The 27782-nt window shown below is 38.4% G+C and overlaps 3 protein-coding genes and 1 long non-coding RNA gene across 4 annotated transcripts; 3 read left to right on the top strand and 1 right to left on the bottom strand.

Annotated features, from left to right (window-relative positions):
• The first annotated feature begins 194 nt into the window (after positions 1 to 194).
• LOC116419265 (fucolectin-6-like) lies at positions 195 to 8217 on the top strand. The gene is made up of 3 exons (XM_031938333.1): positions 195 to 572; positions 4976 to 5193; positions 7598 to 8217. The coding sequence occupies exons 1-3, from the start codon at positions 328 to 330 to the stop codon at positions 7984 to 7986; spliced, it is 852 nt and encodes a 283-aa protein (XP_031794193.1). The 5' UTR covers positions 195 to 327; the 3' UTR covers positions 7987 to 8217.
• LOC116419268 lies at positions 3718 to 7700 on the bottom strand. Its single transcript, XR_004229526.1, has 3 exons — positions 7626 to 7700; positions 4910 to 6430; positions 3718 to 4063 (listed from the first exon to the last, which is right to left on the bottom strand). It is a non-coding gene; the product is annotated as an uncharacterized LOC116419268 (long non-coding RNA).
• A 1239-nt stretch (positions 8218 to 9456) lies between the features above and the next one.
• Positions 9457 to 11600, top strand: LOC116419522. Its single transcript, XM_031940195.1, has 3 exons — positions 9457 to 9461; positions 9647 to 10011; positions 11165 to 11600. Exons 1-3 carry the CDS (start codon positions 9457 to 9459, stop codon positions 11503 to 11505), a joined length of 711 nt encoding a protein of 236 aa, XP_031796055.1. The 3' UTR covers positions 11506 to 11600.
• A 309-nt stretch (positions 11601 to 11909) lies between these two features.
• LOC116419521 (pentraxin fusion protein-like) lies at positions 11910 to 20671 on the top strand. Its single transcript, XM_031940194.1, is given in 5 exon segments — positions 11910 to 11973; positions 17380 to 17653; positions 18335 to 18576; positions 20355 to 20600; positions 20603 to 20671. Coding segments are annotated over 5 exon segments (870 nt in total). The 3' UTR covers positions 20647 to 20671.
• Positions 20672 to 27782: the final 7111 nt, after the last annotated feature.

The following is a 27782-nucleotide window of genomic DNA, read 5'->3' as shown; positions in this document are numbered from 1 at the left end:
AATGCAAATCATAATGTAGACTTGATTTTCCCTTTCCACATTCCTTCTTACAAGAGAAGGTATACTACTGGAGGAAAATTCATTGTGAACTCATAAAAGTGAGAATGGCATATATTAGCAGTGTCAGTGGGTGATGACTGTGTGTTCTATACCTCTTCTTTAAAGTAGTAGTATTTCTTTTGTACCTGGGTAGAAGTAACAACTCTTCTTCCTAGTAATAAAATGGTGCTTTCACTTTGTATCTGAGGATTGGTGGACTTCTCCTCTCAATATTTCATCATTCCAGCTCCAGTGCTTTCAAAGGGGAAACCTGCCTTCCAGTCCAGCATGTGTAGTCCCTCTGGATCTCCTGAAAGAGCTGTAGATGGGTCTCTACTCAGTGACTTTGAAAAGGGCACTTGCATCCATACACGACGAGAGTCCCATCCCTGGTGGATGGTAGATTTGGGATCATCAGAAACTGTGAAATCTGTTGCAATCACCCCCCGAAAAGATTGCTGTATGGAAGAATTATATGGAGCATTCATCCTGGTGGGGGACTCTTCTCACAATGGTGGCACTTTTAATGACAAGTATGAATCTAATCTTCATCTCTTAAAAATGAAATAATATTTATAAAGCATGTTATAAATTTCATGTTAACTTCATAAAGCTAATATTAGCTATTAGCTAATACATTTGAAAGCTGATGTTATAGTAAAATATATGTTTTGGATCCCTCAAGATATGATTTTCTGATTATAAGCAACAATTGGCTAAAATTTAGTTTTTTAAAAAATTCAATTATACAACCATTTCTCCTAAATAATACCTTAGAATCTTATGTCAGAATTTTGCTTGATTATCTTCCATTCATTCCAAGAATTTCCAAGTAGTGAAACTGATGATATGAATATGTATTTACTCATTGTTCCATGAATTCCTGCCCAAAAAAAAGTCCTTTCATATATTCAAGACATTTTTTAAAAATGAAATAGCATATTCAAGAAAAACAGGAAAAACTCTATATTTAGCTAATAGTTCAATTGAGATCTAAATAAAACCAACCCCTAAAGAAATGCTCTACATGCTCATTGATTCATTAATTCCAAATGAAGACAGGTTTCCCCTTCTCCCACTTTCTTATATAAATTGACAATCACCCTGGCATTTGACTGCTAACATCTTACATTTTTATGGAACATTCATTTACTATTATAATCTGAATAGATTTCATTGTATTGTAAAAGGAAATCCATCCTGGAGAATGACATTGATGGAGTATGAGGGGATCAGGGTAGAATAAAGAATGTATATAGGAGGATTCATCTTTGACAAAGAAAAGATCTCATACCTTTTCAAAGATGAAGGAGCAAATAATGGGACAAGTTGTGTGAGGGAAATAAATTGCAAAAGAACAGAGAAGATTGGAGCTTTTTTAAAATGGCCACAATTTTTTCAGTGAAGAATGAGGCAAGGTACTAAGCTGAATCTTTGGTTGGGGTATGGGAGACAATATGAATGGTTTGAATGAGAAAGAGAATGTTTGTTAGGCAGCTCTGTGTAGAGTTGGATAACAATTTGATTTAAGGTAGTAAAAAGGAATTCCTGTCTAGAGTAAAAGTCCAGTGGCTTTTATGTGATATGAATTTGTAGTAAACCTTGTCAACTTACATTCTCCAACTTTGTTTAACAACCTGTGAATAGGGCAAAGGAGGCATATGATAGAAGGAATTCAAGGTTGGATTTTGGTCAGGCATTATCTTTGGTAGTAAAATGGGGCAAGGGATTTGATTAGATAAGACAATATAGATTTGAACTGATTAATCAATGGGTAGGGATAGGAAAAAGAAGACAACATAGCTAATGTTGGGCTGTTGGACTGTGAAAGAACCAATGATTGGGAATATTGAAGGTCAGGAGGACAAAGAAAATAGGCAGGGATCATAAAATCTAGGAAATCATGGAATGATAAAATATTGATTAGGCAAAATAATTCCAAAGTTCATGAACATAAGAATGTATAATGTTCTTGGTTTGGTTTTCTGGAGGTCTTTGGAGCAGTCTTCCTTTCAGCAGGTTAATCACAAGAGTAGCCAGGTATTAAAGTCCAAATTCTTTATTGTCTCCTTTAAAGTCTTGTCTCCTTGCCTGGGGCTTCCTGGAGTCTTAGTTTCAGTGGAGAAGCTGAGGAGAACCTGCCACCATGGTGGTGTGAGATGCGATAAATGAATCTGTCTCTCAGTTCCCCAGGAGAGCCACCAGGAGCCTGACAGAAGATGGAATCAATCTCTCTCCTTGGCTCCAAGAGCTTGAGCTCCTGCCTCCAGTCCTTTGTCTTCTCTAGCTCTGTCTGAATCTGGTTGAGGCTCCCAACTTATAGGCTCTCTTATAATTACATTATTATAGGTTTGAATCTTGTAGAACTATATTAAGTACTAAGTACATGTACCGAACTAGAAAGCTATTAATCACTAAGCTAAACTAGATAACCATTGTCTTATCAATTCCTCTGAATTAGCATCTTGTAAGAATCCTTGTTTCAGAGTTCTGCCCCATAACAGGAATGTACTATGTTGGATCAAGGGTATGATCCTATCTGTGGGGCTGATTGGAAGTAGAGAAATAGGTTATAAGAATATATTAGATTATTGAACTGCAAGGTTAGGGAATTTTAAGGATCATCAATATGGATTTTGATAGCCCCTATTATGAAGGCAGGACTTGCAATAGAGATAATGAGTATGAGCTGAGTACTGACCTCATCAATTAAAGAAGGGTAATGTTCTGAAGATCTATAAATAAAAGTTATGAAGACACATATTGAGTAAGAAATTTGAATAGCATGGGCCTCAAAGGAAAGGATTAATGATGTTGCTAAGAGAATCTGAAAGAGACAATGGAAGGAAGTAGCCATCTCAACTCCAAAGAATACAGTGGAAGAAGCGGATGGAGATTAGAAACTGGGTTTTTCTACTAGCATTTGAGGCTTCAAAATCACTAGAAAGGTTTGAGCACATGCTAATCATTGAGGAATAACTTCAAAGGAGCAGATGTGGATAGAATGAGGTCCATTGAGGGAGGTAGATAATTTAGACTTTCCACGGATGCTCCTCAAAACCTAAGCTTATAGCAGACAGTAATATGGATCCAGTAAGGTGCAGAAACCATACCCTATAGCAGGCAGGTCCAGTTAAAGAGTTGTCCCAAGCACAGTCAGGATAAGATATAGGAGTGGAATATATTTGTAAGAATGGTTTCCCGTGAACTAGAAAAGAGCCAGTGGTAAAGAAGTGATATCAAGCTAATGCTAGGAAGACCCAAAGAAGAAGTCTGTGGCCACAGCCAAGTGGTCTGACCACCCAAAGGAAGGATGGTTAGAGCTCTCTACAGTGAAGAAAATTCAGAGCAGGAAGCCAGGATTTTAAAAGTCTAAGTTTATTCCACTAATGGCAATATGATGAATAGTAGTAAGAATGTTCAATCTGCAGAAAGAAAAACATAGAGGAAGATGACAGTTATGTCCAAAAATATGGATGTCTGTCATGTCTGATCATGGGTTCCTAGTACCAGAGACTTAAAGGTAGCCCAGGTAAATGAAGTTATCTAGGTTCTTCTTTTGCAAGATGTAGAGATCAAACTAGAAAAGTTCAATAAATTGCCAAAAGTTACTTTTTTATGACAAAAAAAGTTTTTTTTACAACAGCTAATTTATTGTATTAAATGGCAGGCCAGGAAACAAACTTATTTTTTATAACTCTAAGTTCAGGAAAATTTCTACTTCATTTCAATTCAAAGGTATTTTATACATGTATAATATATACCAGGCTCAGAGCTGAATACAAATGATATAAGAATAAAAAAAAATAATAAATCTCTGACTTCAAGGAAGGGATTTATCATTTTAATTACAATTTGATGCTAATAGCACAACCTTATTAAAAAAAGGATTCCAGTTGGACAAGTTCCATACTCCTCTTGTTGCTGGTGCAATTCACCAATCATTTGGAAGGACTTGGGCAGTCTCAATCTCTGAGTGAATCCAATAAAGAGAACATTCTTACTGCTCCCCTCCAACTCTCTCCTTGATGCCAAAGAGATAGATATGCAAAGTTATTTGATATCTGGGTGAATTACTCAATGTGCAACCAGCTCTCAAGCTGTCATGTTTGGCAAACCCTACTTATTTCTGCATATGCAATATTCCACTGAATCTTTGTATATGCCCATTTTGGAATGGAGTCATTATCCATAGGACAAAAAAGAACATGATTAAGTCTAAATTGCTTCACTCTCAGCATCCACTCAAGAAAGACAATAAAATACTTTATAATCACCATTTCCTACTATTCTTCTGCAGCTGTTTCCAGATAACTCTGGACAGTACATGGACTATTATGAACCTAGGAATCCTGAAGATGATATAGTTACCAACTGATATTCAATTCAGACATGCTGTTATTGGATTAAGGCTCAGAGCATAATATATAGATAGACTCAGCATCAAGTGAAGTTAGGAAGAGAAAGAAACTCCTTTTAAAGAGTAAACTTTGTCCTCTTTCATATGTTACTATTAGGAGGGACTTCTAATTCCTTCCTATAGCTAGTTCATCATGGAACAAGTGTTCCATGTTGGGACAGCATCACTCTGAATTGTGCATTTTTTATAATAAAAACTAACATTCATATAATGTTTTAGGGTTTACAATGCATTTTAATTTTTTCTTCTTTTAGCCTTACAACCTTGTAGGCAAGTGCTATTACTAACAACATTTAAAGGTGAATAACCTAAACTGGAGGGAGAATAATTTGCTTTTCCAGGGTCATAGAGAAAGTATCTTAGTATTTCTAGACCATAAACCATTGTTTAATGTTGGTCTGAGGATCCCTCCTACAATGTGGGTCAAGGAATTAATCATTCTTTACTGACCTCTATGCAGATGTTTTCAATCAGCACCTTTGATTCTTTCCCAATTAAAATATTATTTGCCTTTAGATGTGCAGTCATTGGTTCCTTGGGCTATGGGAAAACAGAGTTTTTCAGATGTGGAATGATGAGAGGAAGGTATGTGAGTATTGTCAACCCAAAAAGAACATTTCTATCTTTCTGTGAAGTAAGAGTCTTTGGAAAAACATCAGAGGCTGTCTCTCCTAGTGTTCCATCACAATCTCAGCCTTCATCACTCAAGGCAAGAGATGACACTAATTTACCTGGTGAGTATTCTTTCCTCATGATAGGAATCTCAGTAATATAATCTATAATTCCTTCTGTGAAAAATTCATACTTGACAGTATGATTCGTATAAATCCAGGATCCAGGAACTTGTTTTTTAATTTTATATCATTATATTTGGCTAGCTTTGAATTTTCATATATTTGATACTTTGCATTTAAGATTACTTTGAAAAGAGGTATAGAGATTGATTTTTCCTACTTCCTGTGAATCCTCAAAGTCTGTCACTGGAATGCTGAACTGTCTTGCCATCACTGTCAACCAGTATAACTTTGTTTATAATATCTTTCTCTACCCTACCTTGGCACTTTATCCTTATTCTTCAGTCTTTTTAATTATAATCTCCTGACCTCTGTCCAGATCTTAATCCCCATTGCTGAAAAATGTTACTAATCTTTAGACAACGCCTTGACTTCCATCCCCAGGCTACTCAATAGCCTTCAGTTCAGTCATTAGAAGTCCTACAGGCTCTGTCTACTTGAGGTACAGAAGGATACCAGGTAGACTTCCAAGACTCATCTCCCAAAGCAAGGTCCCTACTATCTCCTAGTAGTTTTAAAGTGATTGAAATCCTTTGTCTTCCATGGGTCAGGATAGATGTAGACTTTCCTTCCTCACAGAATTGCTACTTTCTGAGTCTTTCTGAGTTTGGGGATATAAACATAAGGATGCCGTTTAATTTGCCATTACCTTTCTTCCTCTCCAGTAATTACCCTCCCAACCATAAATATGGCTCTAAAGTACCTATAAGATTTCAGGGAGTATAAAAAACACTGATGAATAACCTAATTACCTTTTACCCCTAATATGGTAATATTATATGGCTCTTCTGTAGATCACTCAGAAAAATACTTTGAAGCCGAAGAGCTTCCCTCAAATCATATCAGGCAGGGGAAATACCAACTCCAACTACTTTTAAACCCTGGTATGTGAGGATATGGTACCTCTTTTGCCATCCAAAATAGTTAGCTTTGGAATAAGTGAAAGCCCAAATTATACATTAAACAAGCATCACATGGAACACCAAGAAGGGGTACAGGCTGAAAGAGAATAGGTTCAAGAATAGTTCAAATAGATTCCTCAATAACACATGCCAAATGAAATATGAAGTTCAGTTCTGAAAGTTTGGGGAACATTCAGAGTTTTTGAGGATGATTTGCAGAAGGTCATCCATGTTCTTCCATAACACTGACTGTTCCCATTGTCAGGAAAGGATTCCTGAGGGAGATAAAAAGGATGGTCAGAAAAGGTCCTGAGAAGAGGCCCAAGACAAGTCTGAGACCTTACTTTTAGGTCTAACACACTAACCTTCCTTCACAGGCTCATTGATTTTCATTCACCCCTGTTAAATTTCATCTTTTTAGAAAGAGTGCCAGTAATTAAGGATCAAATGATATAGTTAGATCAATATTTTGGTACAATGTGGGGATTGAAGTATGATAAAATGTTGGGAGGTGAATAATAAGTTATGCTTTGTCATTCTCCACAAAGCCAAGAATATATGTATATGTATATACAATATATGTCTATGTTATATATACATAAATATACATATAATATATAAGTTACATCCCTAAGCAAATCATTTCATCTCTCAGTGCCCTAGATACTCTCCAAAACTCATAGGTGGCAGAGAAATGCCAGGTTTAGAGTGAATTTCCTCCCCTGGTAATTCTCTTTAACTTTTTAAATCAAACATCTAATCTCTATAAGTTCACAAAATTACACTAAACATTTTAATAGAATCATATAAAAAAATATCATTTGTATTTAGGAAACATAGTAGAATTGAAATCTGATCTAGGGTATAGTACAATCAATTATAATTATAGATGATTTAATAGTTATATGAAAAGATCAATGTTCATCTGGAGGGAATTGTCTAAGGGGGGCCAATCTCATTCCTTTCCAGTTCATTATTTTTATCAGTTATTTGAAAAAAAAATAATCATAATCACATTTTCAAATAACACAAATTTAAGAGGAATAGTTAATTTGGCAGATGACAAAGTCAAGTTTGAAAATCTTCCCCTAGGATTGGAGCCCTGGAATTGACTTTCTACTTTTAGGTCTCTGAAAGCCATAAAGGTTAAAGAGATGAGACCTTTAGGCTACCAGTTGAACAGATATGTTTTGAATGGAGGTAGTATGATATTTTTAATTACAAATAATATGACTTTCTCTTTTGTCAGAGGAGGAAATTAAGGCTGTGGAGGTGAAGGATCTTCCCCAAGATCACACATAAATGTCAAAATGAAACTGAAATCCATTCTTCCAAATCTATAGATGCCCATCTTTCTACTCTACTAAGCTGTCTTGTATAATTGCCCCCAGATTGCACTTTTCACCTGATTTAACATCTGCCCATATTTGTCATTATTTTAGATCTACTACAAATAAAAAGATTACAAACATCTCAGTCCAGCATCTTCATTTCCTCTCGTTTTCCTATGGATGGGTCTTCTCGAAGTGGCTACTGTATTCAAACATTGCAAGAGACTGACCCCTGGTGGAGAGCAGATTTGGGTTCAACGCAAGCTATCGAGTCTCTGTCAATCACTAGTCGAAAGGATTGCTGTAGAGAACACATAAATGGAGCCATAATTTTGGTGGGAGACTCACCTTATTGGGGTGGAATATTCAATGCAAGGTATGGAATTAAGATTTATCTTTTGAGAGCTCGGGGAATGGTCATGCATTTCTTTATAACTTTTCAATTCATTAATGTTAGGATAAATTTGCATAGAATTGAAATGAAAATTTTAGTGCAATGAAATCGACTTTAGCTTGATTCTGAGCATATTCACTTTTTGGTACTTACAGTTGGTCTTCTCTACTTCTTCCTTTTCCTCCCTTCTATAAAGTCAATGCATTTGGCCTTGGGGGTGGGAGGGACAAAAATAATAGAACCTCTGTGCTGAAAATAGTGTTGAAAAGTGCTATATTTGTGTTTTAAAAATATGATTAAGGTTTACAGTAGTGAAATACCTAACCATACACCTTCTACCTCTTAGAGCAGTACTTTATAAGGGAATTATTTGTTCCCTAACTTCTCTTGGAATTTAGCCCACCAGTCAACAGCATAATAATAAAATCTTTGCCTCTGCGGGGAAAAATGACTGAAACTGAAAGGTGGAACTGCTCCACTTAGGATAGTCCTAAGAATGTGGTTCCCAGGAAGGTACCCCCAGGGTACTCCTCACTTTATTTCGCCATACCATTTTTAAAACAATGGTTTTTCTCTATAACAATTCAACCATAATTTCCAAGAAACATTCACTTTATTTATTTGCTCACTCATTCCCTAATTGAGAAAGCATTAATTGTGTGCCTGATAGAAGCTTAGCATTGAATATATTAGGTCTTTGTTACAGATACAGTATATAAAGGAAAGGTCATCTGTCCTCAAGTAGTATACAGTTTAGTCAGGAAGACCAAAGATCATTGGAATGTGTAAAGAATAAGCCAAGTATGTCATACTGTGTGCTTAATAATCATGACACTCTTCTGTCTTTTACTATTTACCTTTTATAACAATCATCTATTATTTTCCTTGCTCCTTATATCTGTCCATTTATCTTTTTTTTCCTAAATGAAGTAGTTAAATACAGGATAGATCTTGTTTCATTTCCAGTAATACGGATAAGGTTTCTACAATTTCAATATTTATCTTCTCAGCAAGTCTTTTTTAATTATTAAGAAACAAGTAGAGCTACACTATTAAACTATAAAGTCGTGATACACAAGGAAATAAATCATTCTATCATTTTTCTAACTCATTTAGTTGCCAGTTCCTCCATACATCCAAATACATGTCAGTCTCAATAAAAACCTATTACCATTTTTCTCTTCAGAACTGTCTCCTTATATGTCTTCATAATTTCAGTATCTCCTACCTTCTCTGGACTTATTTTCTCTTTAAAATTTTAATTTGTAGAATTCAAGCAAGGCTTTCTTTAAATACTTTCAAAAAAACTCTGTCTCCAAATTTAAGATTCATGTCAGACTATTTCTTTTTCTATAAGAAAGGAAACATGATTTCAAGAACATATGTCCTGGATATGATATTTTGTAGGCAAAGAGGTCAAGAAGGGAAAGAGTAGACAAGGAACAACCACTGCAGGGAAAACAGGGCTTTAAATAATGTCACTGGTTACCATTAGGTTTGATTGACCATATTCATTGAAATATAAGATATGACAGGCTAAGAAGTTAGGGCTGACTGCCTACTCTGGGACAAAAACATGGTGTGAGATATAGAAGAGTCAAAGATCATTCTTCCCACATCTTTGTGAATGGGATAAAGGATAAATGTTACTTCTATTTACAGTAATGTGGATAAATTTACTACAATTTCAATATTTAGCACATAATCGTGTTGGTAAGAAGCCTTTTTTAATTATTAGGGAATAAATGGAGCTAAATCAACTAAAGGCTGCAAAGTCATAATAATAATTCCTCTTATATTTTCCTATATACAATCATCACAAAACTCTCACAAATAACAATATTATTTCTTTACAGATGTGCAATCATTACTTCCTTGAGTCTAGGAACAAAACATGTTTTCAATTGTAAAGCAATGAATGGAAGATATGTAACGATAATTTATCCAGGGAGAGAAAAGGTTTTATCATTTTGTGATGTGAAAATCCTTGTTAAAACCTGGAATTCAGAAAACAAGGTTTTCAATGGAAACTGTTATACTTTGTATTCAAACTCCTTTGATGACCAACAAATAACCAAGAATCATGGATCTGAAGGATTATATGCTTATGATGTCAAACAGAACAATTTTGGTGAGTATATTTTCTTCACTACAATGCATCAGCAACATTTTTGTAACATTCATTTTTCTATATTTGATTGATGTAATATAATTCCTAAAACATTTTATGAAGAGTGCACTATCTTATAATCCTATTCCCTTAAATTTACTTCCTTCCAAAAAATTTTCCTCTTCACTTTCTTTGTTTACTTTCTTCCTCTACTTACTTTTCCTATTTCCTCCCTCATTGTTCATATCCAGCTCACAAAATACGAATGCCCTATATTACAAGTTACCTTTCAGAAAGAACTCTGTGAATTGTGATAAAGATGGTGAAGAAAAATACTTTAAGAACCACAAATGAACTCTTCTGTTCTCAATGGATCCTTTTATATTTTTAGTAATTAGATGTTCTAAATATTCTTAAGTATTTTCTTAATACTTTTTTAATTTTTAGAAATTTCTTCTGAGATGTTTTATATAGAAATGGCTGGATTTAATTGATTATTTATCCTTTAAAGTTTCTAGAGAGTACCCAGGTCATTTTTAGACAAAAAAAAGTTAAAGAATGATATAAAATGTGTATTTATAGAATGTATTGATTGGTTTAAAGAACTAAACACACAAAAATTTATGATGCCTTTTATTTAGACTGTAGTTCCCAGGAGCAATAAATAAATGCTTATGATAACGTATAGATGCAACATGGAGATAAGACTCCCAAATTCTATAGCATTTTATAGTTCACCTTAAACATGATTTCTGGCTATTGAAATGTTTACTATTAGAAAAAATAAACATCAAGATGATAGTCATATAAAATTGCCAAGTAAAGTCAAGTAAAACAGAGAAATATGAATGGCATACAAATGATCATGTAGACTTTTCTTTCCACATTCCTGGTTGGAAGAGGAAAGTATCTTAGTATAAAATATTCATTATTTAAAATGAATGTGATATATATTAGCAATATCAGTGGCTAAAAGACATTTGTTATAAATCACTTTTTTGATCATGAGTACCTCTTTTGTCCCTGAGAGTAAGAGAGAACTCGTCATTCTAGTGATGGAGTCTGTACTTTATATCTTATAGCTGATTGACATCTCCTGAACTCGTCATTCTAGTGATGGAGTCTGTACTTTATATCTTATAGCTGATTGATATCTCCTGCCTCATCATTTCAGCTCCAGTGCTATCAAGGGGAAAACCTGCCTTCCAGTCCAGTACCTTCCGTCACTTAGGGTCTCCTGAAAGAGCTGTAGATGGATATCTATTCAGCGATTTTGAAAAGGGTTCCTGTATTCAAACACACAAAGAGAATGATCCCTGGTGGATGGTAGATTTGGGTTTGACAGAAACGGTGGAATCTGTGGCAATCACTACCCGAAAAGATTGTTGTACTGAAGAATTACATGGAGCATTGATCCTGGTGGGAGACTTCCCTGATAATGGTGGTACATTCAATTCTAGGTATGAGTCAAACTTTCATTTCTTGAAAATAAAACAAGATAATATTTGTAAGTGATTTGCAAACTTTTGTAAAGCAATATACAAATGTTAGCTACTACATAATATTATTAAAAGCAGATATTTTAGCCAAATATGTATTTTGACTCCCTTTAGACATGATGTTCTTATTTAATTGAACTTTACCTGCTACCTTGAAGATATTTTGTCCTGCTGCTAAATCTTGTTAATTTGGTAACTTCCCCACTCAAAAGCTGAAGCCTGGATCCTCCATATAGTAGAGGAAGAGTCAGAAAGAGGGAGTGCCCCATATATATCCTACCAGGGCTGTACAACATATAAACTGATAAGAAAGAATAAGTCAGTTTGAGGATGTTGTAGAGTTCTGGGGAAGTCAGGGAAGGTTTCCTAGAGAAGGTGTCTCCTGAGCTTAAGAAGAATTAGGGATTTCTAGAGGTAGAGATGAGCAGGGATGGTATTCCTGGAATACAGGACGCCTCAGAGTCTCAGAGAGAGGAAATGGAAGGTCAGCTTCATGGAATAGCAAGCAGACCTGCTGGGCTAGAAAACCAGTGCATAATAGCGAGTAGTAATAGGAAATAAGACTGGGGATGCAGGCTAAATTCAGCCTGGGAAAGATTTTCAGTGCTGAGCTGAGGAGTTTATATTTCATGCTAAATACAATGGCCATCCAATAAAGGTTCTTGAGCAGAGAAATGACATGGTCAGAGGAAAATTAGGAGTAGGAAAATTATTTTAGCAGCTGACTGAAAATGAGGTTCATAGGGTAATGGAGAAAGAATTGGACTCAAAATCATGAGGACCAATATTTAGCTCCTACCTCTGACACAGACTGAATGAGAAAACTTGGATAAATTACTAAGGCCCTCTTTTCTAGCTAACCCTCTTAGACTATAAGTTGTAGAGAAGATGCTGACTAACACTGGTAAAGGGAGTTCTTCACCTGGGAGTTTCTTCTATTTATGTAACTCCCTATCTCCATTCCTGTTCCTTTACTAAGTAGACCCCAGGAATCTATACACTGCCAAGTTTTTCCTCCAAATTGAGCACAAAAAACAGACACTCACTGGAGACCAAGAGGGATGCATGGAATATATTCTTACCAAATCTTCTCCCAAAGTTTTTCATTTAATTCATAAATTCGTGTCAGTATCAAGGAGTTGTTCTAGAATTTTACTTAATTGGATAATATATGGATATTGATGTGCGAGATGATTCAGCCTCTTATTATTAAATATTTTATTCACATGGTGATGTTTAAGAGAAGAAGATCCTTTCCTAAAGGATTTGAGAATCATTCTCTACCCACCACTTCAATCCAGTTACAAATGCCATGAGGTCCTTATTACATTTCAGGAGTCCTAAAGTAGTGATGGAAGTGTATCATAAGTGAGGGTATAGAAACATTCAGACACACCTAACATCCATTTTCCTATAATGCCCAAGAAATGAATTTTTTCTTTCATTTTTGGAATGCCTCTACCCAAGTTGATTAATCATGAAAATAGCCTTCATTTGGTTCCTGGAAAATATGTACTGTTTTAAAATGTATGCAAAGCCCTGATCTGCTACGTTCTTTTCCTCTTCTTGTTATATAAAATAAAGTCGTCAAAAAGTACTGGAAAATTATAATCTACTGATCGAACCTCTCTTGGGGAGCTGCTAGCTATGCTTGAGAAAGGATAATTCTAATAGGTTTGCCCTTGGTGTATTGAAAGGGTGAGAAGCTTGAGAAAAAAAGACTAGGGAGAAGGCCATTTATGATCATCGACGCAGAAGGTAATATAGGTATATGCTATATAAGAACCAAAATCTTCAATTCAATTATATTGCATTTAACAAGGAATTTTTAATGTCTTCTATGAATCACCACCATTCTCAGTGCTAGTTACACTGTGTTAAATAAAGGCAGGAACGCATTTCCAAAATATAGAGAGAAATGACTCTAATTTATAAGAAATCAAGACATTCTCCAGTTGATAAATGGTCAAAGGATATGAACAGACAATTTTCAGATGATGAAATTGAAACTATTTTTATTCATATGAAAGAGTGTTCCAAATCACTACTGATCAGAGAAATACAAATTAAGACAACTCCGAGATATCACTACATACCTGTCAGATTGGCTAAGATGACAGGAAAAAATAATGATGAATGTTGGAAGGGATGCGGGAAAACTGGGACGCTGATGCATTGTTCGTGAAGTTGTGTGGAGTTGTGAACGAATCCAACCATTCTGGAAAGCAATCTGGAATTATGCCCAAAAAGTTATCAAACTGCGCATACCCTTTGACCCAGCAGTGTTACTACTGGGCTTATACCCCAGAGATACTAAAGAAGGGAAAGGGACCCACATCTGCAAGAATGTTTGTGGCAGCCCTTTTTATAGTGACCAGAAACTGGAAAATCAGTGGGTATCCATCAATTGGAGAATGGTTGGGTAAATTGTGGTATATGATTGTTATGGAATATTATTGTTCTGTATGAAATGACAGCAGGATGAATACAGAGAGGCTTGGAGAGACTTACATGAACTGATGCTAAGTGAAATGAGCAGAACCAAGAGATCATTATATACCTCAACAACAATACTGTATGAGGATATATTCTGATGGAAGTGGATTTCTTCGACAAAAAGAAGATCTAACTCAGTTTCAATTGACCAATGATGGACAGAATTAGCTACACCCAGAGAAGGAACACTGGGAAATGAGTGTAAACTGTTTGCATTTTTGTTTTTCTTCCCAGGTTATTTTTATTTTCTAAATCCAATTCTTCCTGTGCAACAAGAGAACTGTTTGGTTCTGCACACATACATTGTATCTAGGATATACTATAACATATTTAACATGTATAAGACTGCTTGCCATCTAGGGGAGGGGATGGAGGGAGGGAAGGGAAAAGTCAGAACAGAAGTGAGTGCAAGGGATAATGTTGTAAAAAATTAACCCAGGCATATGTTCTGTCAATAAAAAGTTATAATAAAAATAAATAAATAAAGGCAGGAAGATAAAGGATAAAAAGAAGATAAAAGATAAACACAGACTTGTTTCAAACAAGGAAGAATGAATAAAAATATGTAATTGCAAAAGCAGAGGTGATATGCATATTAATTTTGAAAAAAAGAGGAAAAAGAAGAAAATATATTGATCCATGGGTGTCAGTAGGAGACAATACATGCTGCTGTCAATTTCAGCTATGAAGACAAATTTCTGTAATGTCATTTTTGACAGGATTAATCATCTTTCACTTAACTCTGTGTAAGTGTTTTCATGAGCATCTTTACAAATAAAAATATGGTTTTCCTTCAGATGTGCAACCATTAGTTTCTTGAGCCGTGGAAAAACAGAGTTTTTCAAATGCGGGACCTTACATGGAAGATTTGTGAGTATTTTAAACCCAGGAAGAAAAAAAATGATATCTCTCTGTGAAGTACAAGTTTTGGGAAAAGCATCAGACTCTCTCCTTCATGATTTCCTATCAGACGGTCTTATATCCTGGCCTGTGTTACCCAAGGCTAGGAATGACACAGGTTTAGCTGGTGAGTATTCTTTCCTCATCATAGGAACGTCAATGATATAATTATTCCTTCTATAAAACATTCATAAGTAAGATTTGATGATTCATGTAAATCCAGAGATCTTGATCTAGAGTACAGAAATTTGTTTTTAAAGATATTTTGAAATAAAATTAAATATCAATATATTTGACTTGCTTTGAAATCATCCTATGTATTCTTATTTTTGTATTAAAAATATTATTCTGAGAAGAGGTCCATAGTTTGTCCAGACTTTTCCCATTCCCTTGCCACAAGAATACTAAACTCCTTTGCCATTGCTGTCATCCATTACAGTATTGCCCTTTGTTATCATTCAGCACCCCTTCCCACTTTCACTGTATTTTGTCATTTCTCTTCAGACTTCTTAATTCTTAAGTGTGATCTACTGAGCTCTGCCCAACTTTTACTCCCCACTACAAAAAATATTATAACCTTTGGAGTAAGATTCCTTGACCTCCATACCTGATGTCCTTATGTCTTTAGTTCAATCACCAAAAACATCATAATTTCTGTATAATTGGTTAGCAAAAGAGTTTTTTAGTTTGCCATGAAACTTTATAATGCATCCTGACAAAGCAAGGTCCCAAGTAGCTTTTAGTTATTATATGAGAGTGACCAAATTTCTTTCAGCTTTTATGGATCAGGATGATATAGGTCTTTCTTCTCAGAGTCTTCACACCTCACTATGAATCTTTCTGAGTATGGAGACAAAGACAAATCCCTTTTAATTCAGCCATGACCTTTGTCCTCCTCAGTAATTATTCCCCACTATGAAAATGGCTTTAAAGCACCTATTACAAAAAATTTTAGAAGTCACAAAAAAACCCAAGGGGACTATTTTAGATATTATCACACGTTCTTCAACCCTTTACATGCTCTTCTGCACATCACTCAGGAAATACTTTAAGGTTCAATTAAATCACATTAGGCAGGGGGAAATATCAATTCCTAATAACTCCTAAATCCAGATTTGTGAAGCTAAGGTCTCTTCTTTGACATCTAAAATGATTAGTTTGGGAATAAGTAAAAGCACACACTATATGTCAGGCAAAAATCACCTGGAAGTAACAATGTCTATTAGAGTTAATATTTCTCCAAAAGGAAGCATATGCTGAAAATAGAAGCAGATTCGAGAAAAGTTTAAATATATACTAAAGTGGCACATGCAAAATGTATTATGAAGTTAAGTTCAGAAATTTTAAGGAAAAATTCAGTCTCTGAGGATGATTTGGAGATCAACCATGTGTTTCTGCAACATTCCACTGATTGCTCTGTCAGGCACAGAGACCTGGAAAAGATGTCTGGACAATCAGAAGAGATCCTGAGAAAAGGTCAAAGATAGACCTGAGACTTTATTTCTGTATCTGCCTATCTTCTTTTACATAAACCTCCCATTTCCCAAACATTTAAATAGAACTTAATATTTTAACTCAGGCTCATTATTTTTTTCATCTATTCTGATTCAATTTATTCTCGTTAAGAAAATTGACGATGATATTGATAGAGTTGAGGTCCAGCACCAAATGATGAGATTGGACATCAAATGTTGGGGTTCAATCATATGATGAATTCATAATAGATTTCTCATTGCCAAAAGGTCTCTTTATTTATGAGAAGAGATTAATGAAAAAATAAAGAAGTAAAATAGACACCAGAAGGGTAAATATGAAATAGATTTGGGAGACATATAGTTAGCAAGGAAAGAGGTTTTAACAATTTATAAGGGAAAAGACAGGCTCCCTAATGAAACTCACAATTAACCAGGAGAGAGGGAATATGCCATGATGTAGGAGTATACCATTGGCTTACAAGCTAAATCTATAGCGGAGTTTGGCACCCTGAAAGAATTAGTTAGCTATAATAAGGAGAAAGACTCCATGAGGCATGAGGGGTGAAAAGAAAGACACCAAGAAGCGGAACACTATGGCAGTCTAACCCCAATAGGGAATCAATAAAGATGGCATAGGTCACGGACAGATTTATTAGGAAAATTGAACCTTGGGGGTTTGACATCATAATTTCTCTTTCTAGTTGGATAAAGTAAGGTGGAATTTCCCAAGACCTCCATAGGAATGGAACTGTAAAGCTGAGCGGATAAATGTTTTGGAAAAAGAGTAGTATTTTTTTTAACTATAAGTAATATTACAGTGTACAGTAATATTGATATTACCATATAAGGACAAATATTGATTGTAGATGAATGGTTTAAGTTACAATCATTCCTTTTGTCCATGGAGTCATTCTAGTCAAAAAATCCTGAGATTTATAAAAGAGGGAATATGGATCAAAGAATAGTATTTTCATCCAGTTTTTTTGTTTGTTTGTTTGTTTTCTTATTCATCATTACAGGTTTAAAACCGATAAAAGGAGTACAAACAACTCAGTCCAGTATCTACATTTCCCATCAATTTCCCGATATACCAATGGATGGATCTAGTCAAAGTGGTTATTGTGTTCAAACACTGCAAGAAACTGACCCCTGGTGGCTGGCAGATTTAGGTTCAACACAAACTATAGACTCTGTGTCAATCACCAGTCAAAAAGGTTGTTGTAAGGACCAGATAAATGGAGCCATGATTTTGGTGGGAGACTCACCTTATTGGGGTGGAATATTCAATGCAAGGTATGGAATTCAGATTTATCTTTTGTTTTGCATGACTACATATGCATAATCTATTCAGGGGTCCTCAAACTTTTTAAATAGGGGGCCAGTTCACTGTCCCTCAGACTGTTGGAGGGCCGGACTATAGTAAAAACAAAAACTTTGTTTTGTGGGCCTTTAAATAAAGAAACTTCATAGCCCTGGGTGAGGGGGATAATCGTCCTCCGATGCCGCATCTGGCCCTCGGGTTATAGTTTGAGGACCCCTGATTCTATATCAATTTGATTGCCTTCTCAATGAGGTAGGGTGGTGAAGTAGGAAGGGAGAAAATCTGGAACTCAAAGTTTAAAAGTGAATATTAAAAATTGTTTTTATATGTAACTGAGGAAAAAATAAAATACTAAATAAATGAAAATAGATTTATCATTTGAAAGCTGGAGGGATGGTAAATACATTTCTTTATAACTTTTCAAATCTATTATTTTTGAGAACAAATTTGTACATCTGTGTAAATGGAATATAAAAAGGATAAAATTTCCACAATGTCAATCTTTAGCAATGATCACATTGGCAGGAAGCCTTTTTAAATTCTGAGTCATGGTAATACAAGGGGATAAATTATTCATCTTCAGCTGTCCTCCTGAGTAGCCTATATTCAGACACCACAAAACTTTCACAAATGCCAATATTGTTTCTCTCCAGATGTGCAATTATTCATTCCCTGGGCCAAGGAATGACACAGATTTTCAATTGTGGAAAAAAGAAAGGAAGATATGTGACAATCCTCCATCTGGGAAATCATCAGGTTTTATCATTTTGTGATGTGAAAATCTTTGGAAAAACCTGGGGTTTTTTTTCTTTTGCTAATGAGGACCAAAAGAAAACCAGAAGTCTTGAATCTTCAGTTACATCTTATAATTTTGATCATTCAGAGAACAACTTTGGTGAGTCTATCTTCTTCATCACAATGAATCAATGACAATTTTATAATATTCTTTCTCCCAGGTACACATAGCCAAGAAACATTCCTTAGAAGCTTATTTTTTTAAGTATGTTGTCTTCTAACACTACTTCTTCAAACTTTCTTCCTTTAAAAATTATTTCCAGCCCTTACTCACCTTGCTCTGTATTTTCAATTTCTTTACTTATTAATATGTTCTCTTTTTCTACTTTTTCAATATTCATATTCAGCTCATATGCTGTACACAAGCCCTATTTTTCAAGTTATCTCTCAAAAAGAAATCTGTGAATTGTGATAAAGATTGTGAGGAGGCACCAGTAGCCTATCAAAAGCATAAAGCATTTAATGGACCCTTCTTTTATATTTTTAGTAATTAGATACTTTTAAACATCTCTAAATATGATCTTGATATTTTTAGTTCTTTCGGGAAATTTTGCCTGGGATACAACGCATAGAATTATTTGGAACTGACTCATTTATCCTATAAGTTTTCTAGAAAAGGACCTACATTCCATTTAGCAAAAGTATAAGTTTAAAATGTACATGTAAGTGATGTTTCAATTGATTAGAGACAACTACCCCAGTTCAATTCATTTTATCCAAAATTTTTCCTCATTTTCCCATATTTTAGACCATAGTTACCAAGAACTTTAAAACAATGCTTATGATAGCCAGTAGACATTGCTTGGATGGAAGGGCTGCAATCTCCTACACTATTTTGCAGTTCACTTTAACATCACTCTAATGTGCACAGGTAGCCTGTTAATGTTTTTCAGAAACTGTGCAATAAAAAAAATAGAAAATGGTGTTTAAACCATAAGCCAGATATCTACAAGATAAGTAAAATGGGGATGCAAACCACAATGTGAGCTTATTTTCTCACTTTCACATACCTGTTTAGAAAAAGAACAGCTAAGTGTCATAGTAAATAGAGCACCAGGTCTGAAGTCTGGAAGACCTGAGTTCGAATCCACCCTCAGATACCTACTACCTATATGATCCTATTTGCCTCAGTTTCCTCATCTGGAAAATGAGATGGAGAAGGAAATGGCAAACCATTTTAGCATCTTTGCCAAGAAAAACCTCAAATGGAATCATGAAGAGTTAAAAAAGACTGACAAGATAATAAAAGAAGATATATTAGGATAGCATATTAATTGAATTCTAGTATAAATTCATAAAAATGAGGATGACACATATTAGCAACATCAGTGGATGATGGCTGGGTGTTCTACTTCACCTCTTTAAGACAGTGCTTCTTTTGAACCCAGGTGGAGGAGACAACTGCATTCTAGTGACAGATCTTTGATAGGATGAATGATGATAGGATGGATAGATAGATGATAGATAGATAGATAGATAGATAGATGATAGATAGATAGATAGATGATAGATAGATAGATAGATAGATAGATAGGTGATAGATAGATAGATGATGGATAGATAGATGATAGATAGATAGATAGATAGATGATAGATAAATCCGGGTTTAAAGTTGGAAAGGAAATCATCCAGTCTACAGATTAAGAAATTCAGGTCCAAATAAGTTTAATATACTTGCCTGATATAATATGAGAAATAACTAAAGTTTGAGATTCAGTTGAAGCAATACTTGAAATCCTATTTCTCTAAAGATCCCTTCCCTTTAGGTAGAGATTCTTAATCTGCCATCCATTGGTAGATTTCAAGGGATCCATGAGCTTAAATGGGAAAAAAATCTTTATTTTAACCATTCTATCCTCAAATATCCCATTATTTCAGCTCCAGTGCTATCCAGGGGGAAACCTGCCTTCCAGTCCAGCATCTTCAGTCCTTTTGGGTCTCCAGACAGAGCTGTAGATGGGTCTCTACTAGGCGATTTTGAAAAAGGCACCTGTATTCAAACATCCCAAGAGAATAACCCCTGGTGGATGGTGGATTTGGGTTCCACACAAACTGTGAAATCTGTAGCCATCACCCCCCGAAAAGATTGCTGTACTGAAGAACTCCGAGGTGCACTAATCCTAATAGGGGACTCGCCTATTCATGGCGGCATACTGAATACCAGGTATGAATCTTAAGTTTTATCTTTTGAAAATAATGCGAAATAATATTTAAGATATTTTACAAATGTTAAACCAGTCTATAAATGTTGTATCTTAGATAATATAATTAAAAACTGGGGGTATAGCTAAGGTCGAATAGATGAGCAAGTCCTGAGAAATGAGCAGATGGAGAAATTGGGACGTCAGTATATTTGAGAATGTTAGTTACCTAGTATGAGGGCTAGAAAAGACTGTAATGCAGGCACTAAAACTCACTAAGGAAATAAGAAAACCCAGTGAAGGCTGAAAGGCCATGGTCACCAGCACCTGGATTAAATGAATAGCGTGTCCCTCCAACGAGAAGCACCCCAGAAAAGAGGCTAGAAATAGAAAGGAGAAGCAAGGAGCCTCCTAATCTCCTCGTTATAACCACTAAGCCGTAGGGTGTGTGGGAAAGTACAGCGGTTCTGGGAAGGGTCAGAGGAGCCACGGAGGAGGAAAGGAGGCGGAGAAGGTTTAAGAGGAGAGGACGTTTGTTCGTTACCGGGCTAGCCTTTGGGAGAGCACGATGGTGGCAAGAGAGCGGTGCGGAGTAAGATACGGGGCAGAGAGTGCTGACTAAAGAAGGCAGTTAGGGGAGGGAAGGAAGGAGTTTGCACGCCGACAGAGCTTCAGAATCACCGGGACTATGAAAGCGTGGTGGGGAGAAGGGAGAACTGTGCTGCCTTTTGCACGAGGCTAGAAATGGAGTGCGGGAAGGAATGCTTTGGGAAAGCGGGGAATTAAACTTTTTCAAGGTCCTCCTGCAAGAACCAAATCCACGTCAGGGAGCGGCACTGTGCCCTTTAAAGCTCCGCAGCACCACTTTAAAGAGGCAGTGTTAGGTGGAGCTACGTCCCGGAAGGATCAGGGCAGGAGATGGCTTCTGGAGAAGCCCAGTGAAGATTTAACCCCAGGCCGACTCCGGAAAGCCACAGGGAGGGTATTAGTTCTACTTCATCTCGATTTTAAAAGCGTTTAACACGTGCATAACACGTGCGTCATTTTGAGACGGACGCAAGAAACGAGCAAAAAACAAAAAAATTTCCTCATGTCAAGGAACTTCTATTTTAGACCACGAGGTGGTGCTGTTGGCGTTTCACTGTTTTAGTCCTGAAGAGAGCAGGGACCTCGGTAGGAGGCCTCTTGACTTACAATTGAATTGCGTTTGAGTGATAGAGCTGGCAAAGCCAGGCGCCTCCCTCCCTCCCCGCGACCTCCGACAAAAGCCAGGACGGCTGGAGACGGCCCCACGCAGTGGGAGACCCGGACTTTCAAAGCTAAAGTCTCCCCGGTCTCAGGTTGTCCGAGGCAACGCCCGTTGCGGGCCCCTCCCACCCCAGACTGATTCTCCTGGGAAGGCGGCAAACTGGGCCCCTGCTCTGTTCCGGAGGGCTCCCAGTCGTGGCTCACCTGGGTCAGTGCGCTTCGTCCGTCGGCCAGCAGCGCTTGGCGGCGCCTCTCTCCCGCTGCATCCGGGAAGCGAAGTAGCTCTTCCTCTGCCTGGGGGACCCTCCTATCGCCACATCTACAGGCAGTGAATGAGCAGCCGCCACGGCTGGAAACTCCCACTTCTTCCGGGATATGCCCTATCCCCGATGCAGGTGTGAGCCCGCTGGGGTCATGGAGCCGCTAGGTGGCGCAGTGGAGTCCGGGGGCCCTGAGATCAAATCGACCCAGACGCAACACTCCCCAAGGCGGACCCAGAAAGTCCACGGATCCACCGTCCAAAGATAGTTAGAGGATGGATGGATGGATGGACGGATGGATGGCGGCGGGATGGATGATGGACGGATGGATGGATAAGGATGGATGGACGGATAAATAAGGATGGATGGATAAGGATGGATGGACCGGACGGATCCGGATGACTGACTGGACGGATGATGGACCGGAATGGACGGACGGATGACGGACTGAGATTAGATGATGGACCTGACGGACCTGGACAGACTGGACTGGACTGATAGATCCGACTGGACTGGACCGAATCCGGATGGATCAGAAGACCGGACTGACCTGATCATGACCGGATGGACTGACTTGACCCGGATTGACCGATAGATGACTGGACCGATAGAGACTGGACGGACTGGACCGATAGACTGGACCCGGACTTGATCAGACGACGACTGGATCTTGACGACGCGACCGGACGGACCGGAGATCAAGACCGACCTGGACTGGACATGACCATGACCCGATCGCGACAGACTGGACCGATGATGGACCCGACGATCGATGACGGACCCGGACCTGACGATGGAGACCTGACCTGGACCGATCGATGGACCGATGACGGACGGATAATGACCTGGACCGACCTGGACTGACCGATCAGATGACCGACTGATCGACGATGACCGGACCGATCAGGACTAGACCTGACCTGACGATCAGACTGGACCGGACTGACTGACGATGACGACTGACCTAGATGATTGGATGATGGATATTATCGACGAAGATGGATGGATGGACGGACTGATGATGGATGGATGATGGATGACTGGATAGACTGGACCGGACCTGGGACCGATGACTTAACTGATGATAATGATCGGACTGTGATGCGATTGATGGACTGACCTTTGATCTGATATTTAGACTGACTTAATCTGGACCTGATAGACCTGATGGATTGGAGGATGAAATCTGACCTGGACTGACTGGACCTGATCAGACCGGACTGATCAGACCTGACCGGATATAGACTGGACCGACTGACTGATCAGACTGACCTGGATCGATTAATCTTGTGATCTAAGAGGACTGGACCCTGGATCATGATCGATCAGACCGGATGGACCTTGGAGACGAGGATGACCGACTGACTGAATGGACCTGATAGATGACCTGACGACTAGATGATCTGGATCTGACGATCAATCTGATCAGACCTGACCGGATTGGACTGAAGACTGACCGGACAAGACTGACTGACTGACCAGATGGACTGACTATTGACTGAGATAACTGATGACCGATGACCTGGACCTGGACTGGATCAGATTGATGGACTGATGATGAATCGATGGACCGGACTGACCGATAGATGGACCTTGGATGGACCGGACGACCTGACTGACTGACCGGGACGATCAGACTTGACCGGAACCTGGACTGACGACGATCAGACACCGACCTGGACTGGATGATAGATGGACCCCTGGACCTTGACCCTGAGGACCCTGGACCGGACGAAGACCGATAATGCTGACTGAGATCGATAGACCATCTGGATCGGACCCGATTGGACCTGAATGAAGATGGATGGACCGATCAGACTGGACGGACCTGTGATCGAGGAGATGATGGATCTGGGACCGGATGATGATTGACCTGGACCTGGATAACTGACGACTGGACCTGACAGATGGACTGGACCGATCGTGATCAGATGACCGATCAGATCTGGACCGGACCTGATCGATGACTGATGGATAGACTGGACCTGACCTGGATCAAGACCTGATAGATGACTGACGGATCGACCGACTGGACCGACCTGGATGGATGGATGGACTGGACAGACGGATATCGAGATCGGACTTGACGACCTGATATAGATGACGGTGACCGGATGGACGGACGGACTGGACTGGACTGGACGGATTGGATGATTAGACGTGATGCGACTGGATGGATTGACGGACTGGAATGACAGACTGATGACTGACCCGACCTGGACCGACTAGACGATGATGACGCGACCCGATAGACGGACTGGATTGGATAGACTGGACCGGACGATAAGACCGGATCCGGACGGACTTGATCAGATTGATGACTGAGGATGAGACTGAGATTGGAGATGGATGATCGATAGATGACTGACCTGGATCAGAGGACGAATCCTTGGATCGAAATGCGGATGGATGATAGATTGACCGGACAGATTGACGACGGACCGAACCGAGATTTGACCGGATGGACCTGGATGACAGACGGACCGGACAGACGGACTGGATTGATAGAGGACGACAGAGACTAGACTGGAGATTGCGAGGACGGACAGACGGACTGACGCCGATAGAGAATGGACAGACGGATTCAGAACGAGACTGGACTTAGACGGACCTGGATGGATGGACTGACCTGGATTTGGACGGATTTGGACTGGACGGGACTGGATGACTGGATAGATGATGACCGACCTGACAGACGGACGGAGATGGACGGACAGATGGATCGATTGATGACGGATGACGATCTGGATGATAGATGTGACTGACCGACTGGAGGATAAGATAGGACGGATAAGAACGATTAGATGGATGGACGAGACACGATCAGATGAGACTGGATGGCCGGATGGAAGATGGACGGACCGAAGGATGATGAAGATTAAGATGGACGGATGGACGAGATGGACTGGATTGACTGAATGGATGGACGGATGGATTGCGATTAAAGACGGATGCGGATTACGGGATTACATGACCGGATGAGATGACAGACAACGGATCGGACGGAGGATGATACGGATGGATTGGATTGATGGACGTGACTGGACCGGGATGACGACGATGTGATGACGATGGATGATGATGAAGGACTGGATGATGTGATGGACGGAGGATGACGATTGAGGACGGATGGAAGATGGATGGATGGATGACGGAAGATTGATGGAGGACGATATGACGGAGGGATAATGACGGATTGACCATGGATGGACGGACGATGAAGACTGGATGGATGACGGAGATGAGAGATAGGAAATGATAGAGGACGGACCGGACGATACGGAGGATGGAAGGACCGGGATGATGAAGATTGGAGGATAAGATGATAGATGGATGGACGGATGGATAGATGATGGAGGATTGGATGGGATGATAGATGGATGGATGGATGGATGATGGATGATAGATGGATGGATGGATATGGATGGATAGATGGATGGATGGATGGATGGATGGATGGATGATAGATGGATGGATAGATGGATGGATGGATGATAGATGGATGGATAGATGGATGATGGATGGATGGATGGATGGATGGAGGATAGATGGATGGATGGATGGATGGATGGATGGATGGATGATAGATGGATGGATGGATAGATGGATGGATGGATGATGGAGATAGATGGATGGATGGATGGATGGATGGATGGATAGATGGATGGATGGATGATAGATGGATGGAGATATGATGGATGGATGGATAGATGGATGGATGGATGATAGATGGATGGATGGATGATAGATGGATGGATGGATGGATATAAGTTAGAGGATGGAGGATGATGATGATGATGGATGGATAGATTGATGGATAGATGATGGAGGATAATGGATGGATGATGATGGAGGATAGATGAGAATGGATGGATGATAGATTTGAATGGATAGATTGATTGGATAGATGTGATGATGGAAGAGATATAGATATTGATAGATGTGATGGATGGATGGATAGATGATATTATTATCTGAGGGAAACCGATTATTTGATAGATGACTTTGATTTGATGAAAAAATAAATATGATATAATAATGATAGCTGAAGCTTATGATTTGAAGATGAGATTATGATGAATCCTAGATGGTGTATAACCTGATATAGATAGATGGATGGAGGATGATTGACTTCATGGAGGATGGACTGGACCTTTTGAAGATGGATATGATGATGCCGATCATGGATTTGGAGAAGATGGCCTGGAAAATTTACTTGAGGACCTGATAGATCAAGGTTGGACCGGATAGATGGATGATGGGATATTATCATAGAGCTTGCAAGGATGGATAAGAATTGGATGGACTAGACCTGAATTGATTTATGGAAATGAATGATAAGATAAAGAATGGATATGATAGGATCTTGTAATCTTGGGGATGAAGATAAGGAATGGATAGACCTGATATGATTAATAGGATGAGATTGATAAGATGGACGAGATCAAGGCAAATTTAATGGATGAAGATGATTGATAGGATAATAATGGCACTGACTAAACCATACATGGATTTGGATAGGATTTGAGGATCCAATCAAAATAAAGGAGGAAGGGAAAAAAGGGAAAGGAAGAGAAGAGAGGGATGGGGAAGGGTGGTGGATGGGATAAAATAAATATAAAGAAATTTGGAAGAGGAAGGGTATTGGAAGAATAATGATGAATTTGATGGAGATTTGGGGAGGATGGAAAGTAAAATGGGTAGAGGAGGATGGATAGTAGGAAAGGATGAGGTGATATTATGAAAGGGAAAGGATAAGATAAAAAAATGGAAAATGGATAAAAGATGTGGAAATAAGATGGAAAGATAAGGAGAGGTGTGGAAATTTTTCCCCATATGATGCTTTACCATGAGCTAGAACTTCTAAGTTGTTTCTATAGCTAGTTGATCATGGTGTAGGATGAGTGACCTTCATTCAGTCTAGTCTTGCAAAGGAGAAACCCATTATCTTGGGTGGTCTCTGCATCTCTCTGACTTTGGCATTTTTATAATAAAATAAAAAATAAAAAGTTATATAATAAAAATAACATTCATATAGTGTCTTAGGGTTTACAATGTTCTGTGTATTTTTCCTCTTTTCACCTTACAGTCCTCTAAGTAAGTGTTATTATTACCCTCATTATATAGATAAAGAAACTGAGATTGAGTGAGAATAAGTGACTGTTCCAGGGACACACAGGCAGTAAGTGTTTCTAATAGGATTCACACTTTCTGATTCCAATTGTAGCACTATCTTCACTGAGCTGCCCAGGCACCTCACCTGCTATTTGAGATTTCTCTGCCCTAAGGGCTAAATCTTATTACTTCATTTTACAACTTCCCCACTCAGGAGCTGAAGCCTATATTCACACAGTAAGGAAAGAGCCAGAGAGGAGAATGTTGGGGAAGGGGGGTGGCTACACGTTCTCCTGGCGCTATATAATATATAAACTAATAACAAAGAACAAGGCAGTGTGCGAGGTAGAGAGCACTAGGTTAGGGAATTCAGGGAATGTTTATCATAGAAGGTGTCACCTGAATTGAGCTTTAGGAAAAACTAAGGATTCTTAGAAGCTGAAGTGAGCAAGGATGGCATCCCCGCCCACTAGATACTATGTGCAAAGTCTTAGAGAGAGGAGATGGAATGCCAGCTTTATGGAACAGCAAGCATTCCTGAT

The sequence above is a fragment of the Sarcophilus harrisii genome, chromosome 5 (genome assembly GCF_902635505.1).
Source record: "Sarcophilus harrisii chromosome 5, mSarHar1.11, whole genome shotgun sequence".
Taxonomy (NCBI): Eukaryota; Metazoa; Chordata; class Mammalia; order Dasyuromorphia; family Dasyuridae; genus Sarcophilus; species Sarcophilus harrisii.
Note: the sequence above shows the minus strand (reverse complement) of the source record. Positions and strands in the feature narration are given on the sequence as shown.

Coding starts and splice junctions, on each gene's coding strand:
- LOC116419265 (XM_031938333.1), top strand. CDS start 328: ATGTGTAGTCCCTCTGGATCTCCTGAAAGAGCTGTAGATGGGTCTCTA. Junction 573..4,975: donor GGTGGCACTTTTAATGACAA/GTATGAATCTAA, acceptor ATTTGCCTTTAG/ATGTGCAGTCATTGGTTCCT. Junction 5,194..7,597: donor AGATGACACTAATTTACCTG/GTGAGTATTCTT, acceptor TCATTATTTTAG/ATCTACTACAAATAAAAAGA.
- LOC116419522 (XM_031940195.1), top strand. Junction 10,012..11,164: donor TGTCAAACAGAACAATTTTG/GTGAGTATATTT, acceptor TCATCATTTCAG/CTCCAGTGCTATCAAGGGGA.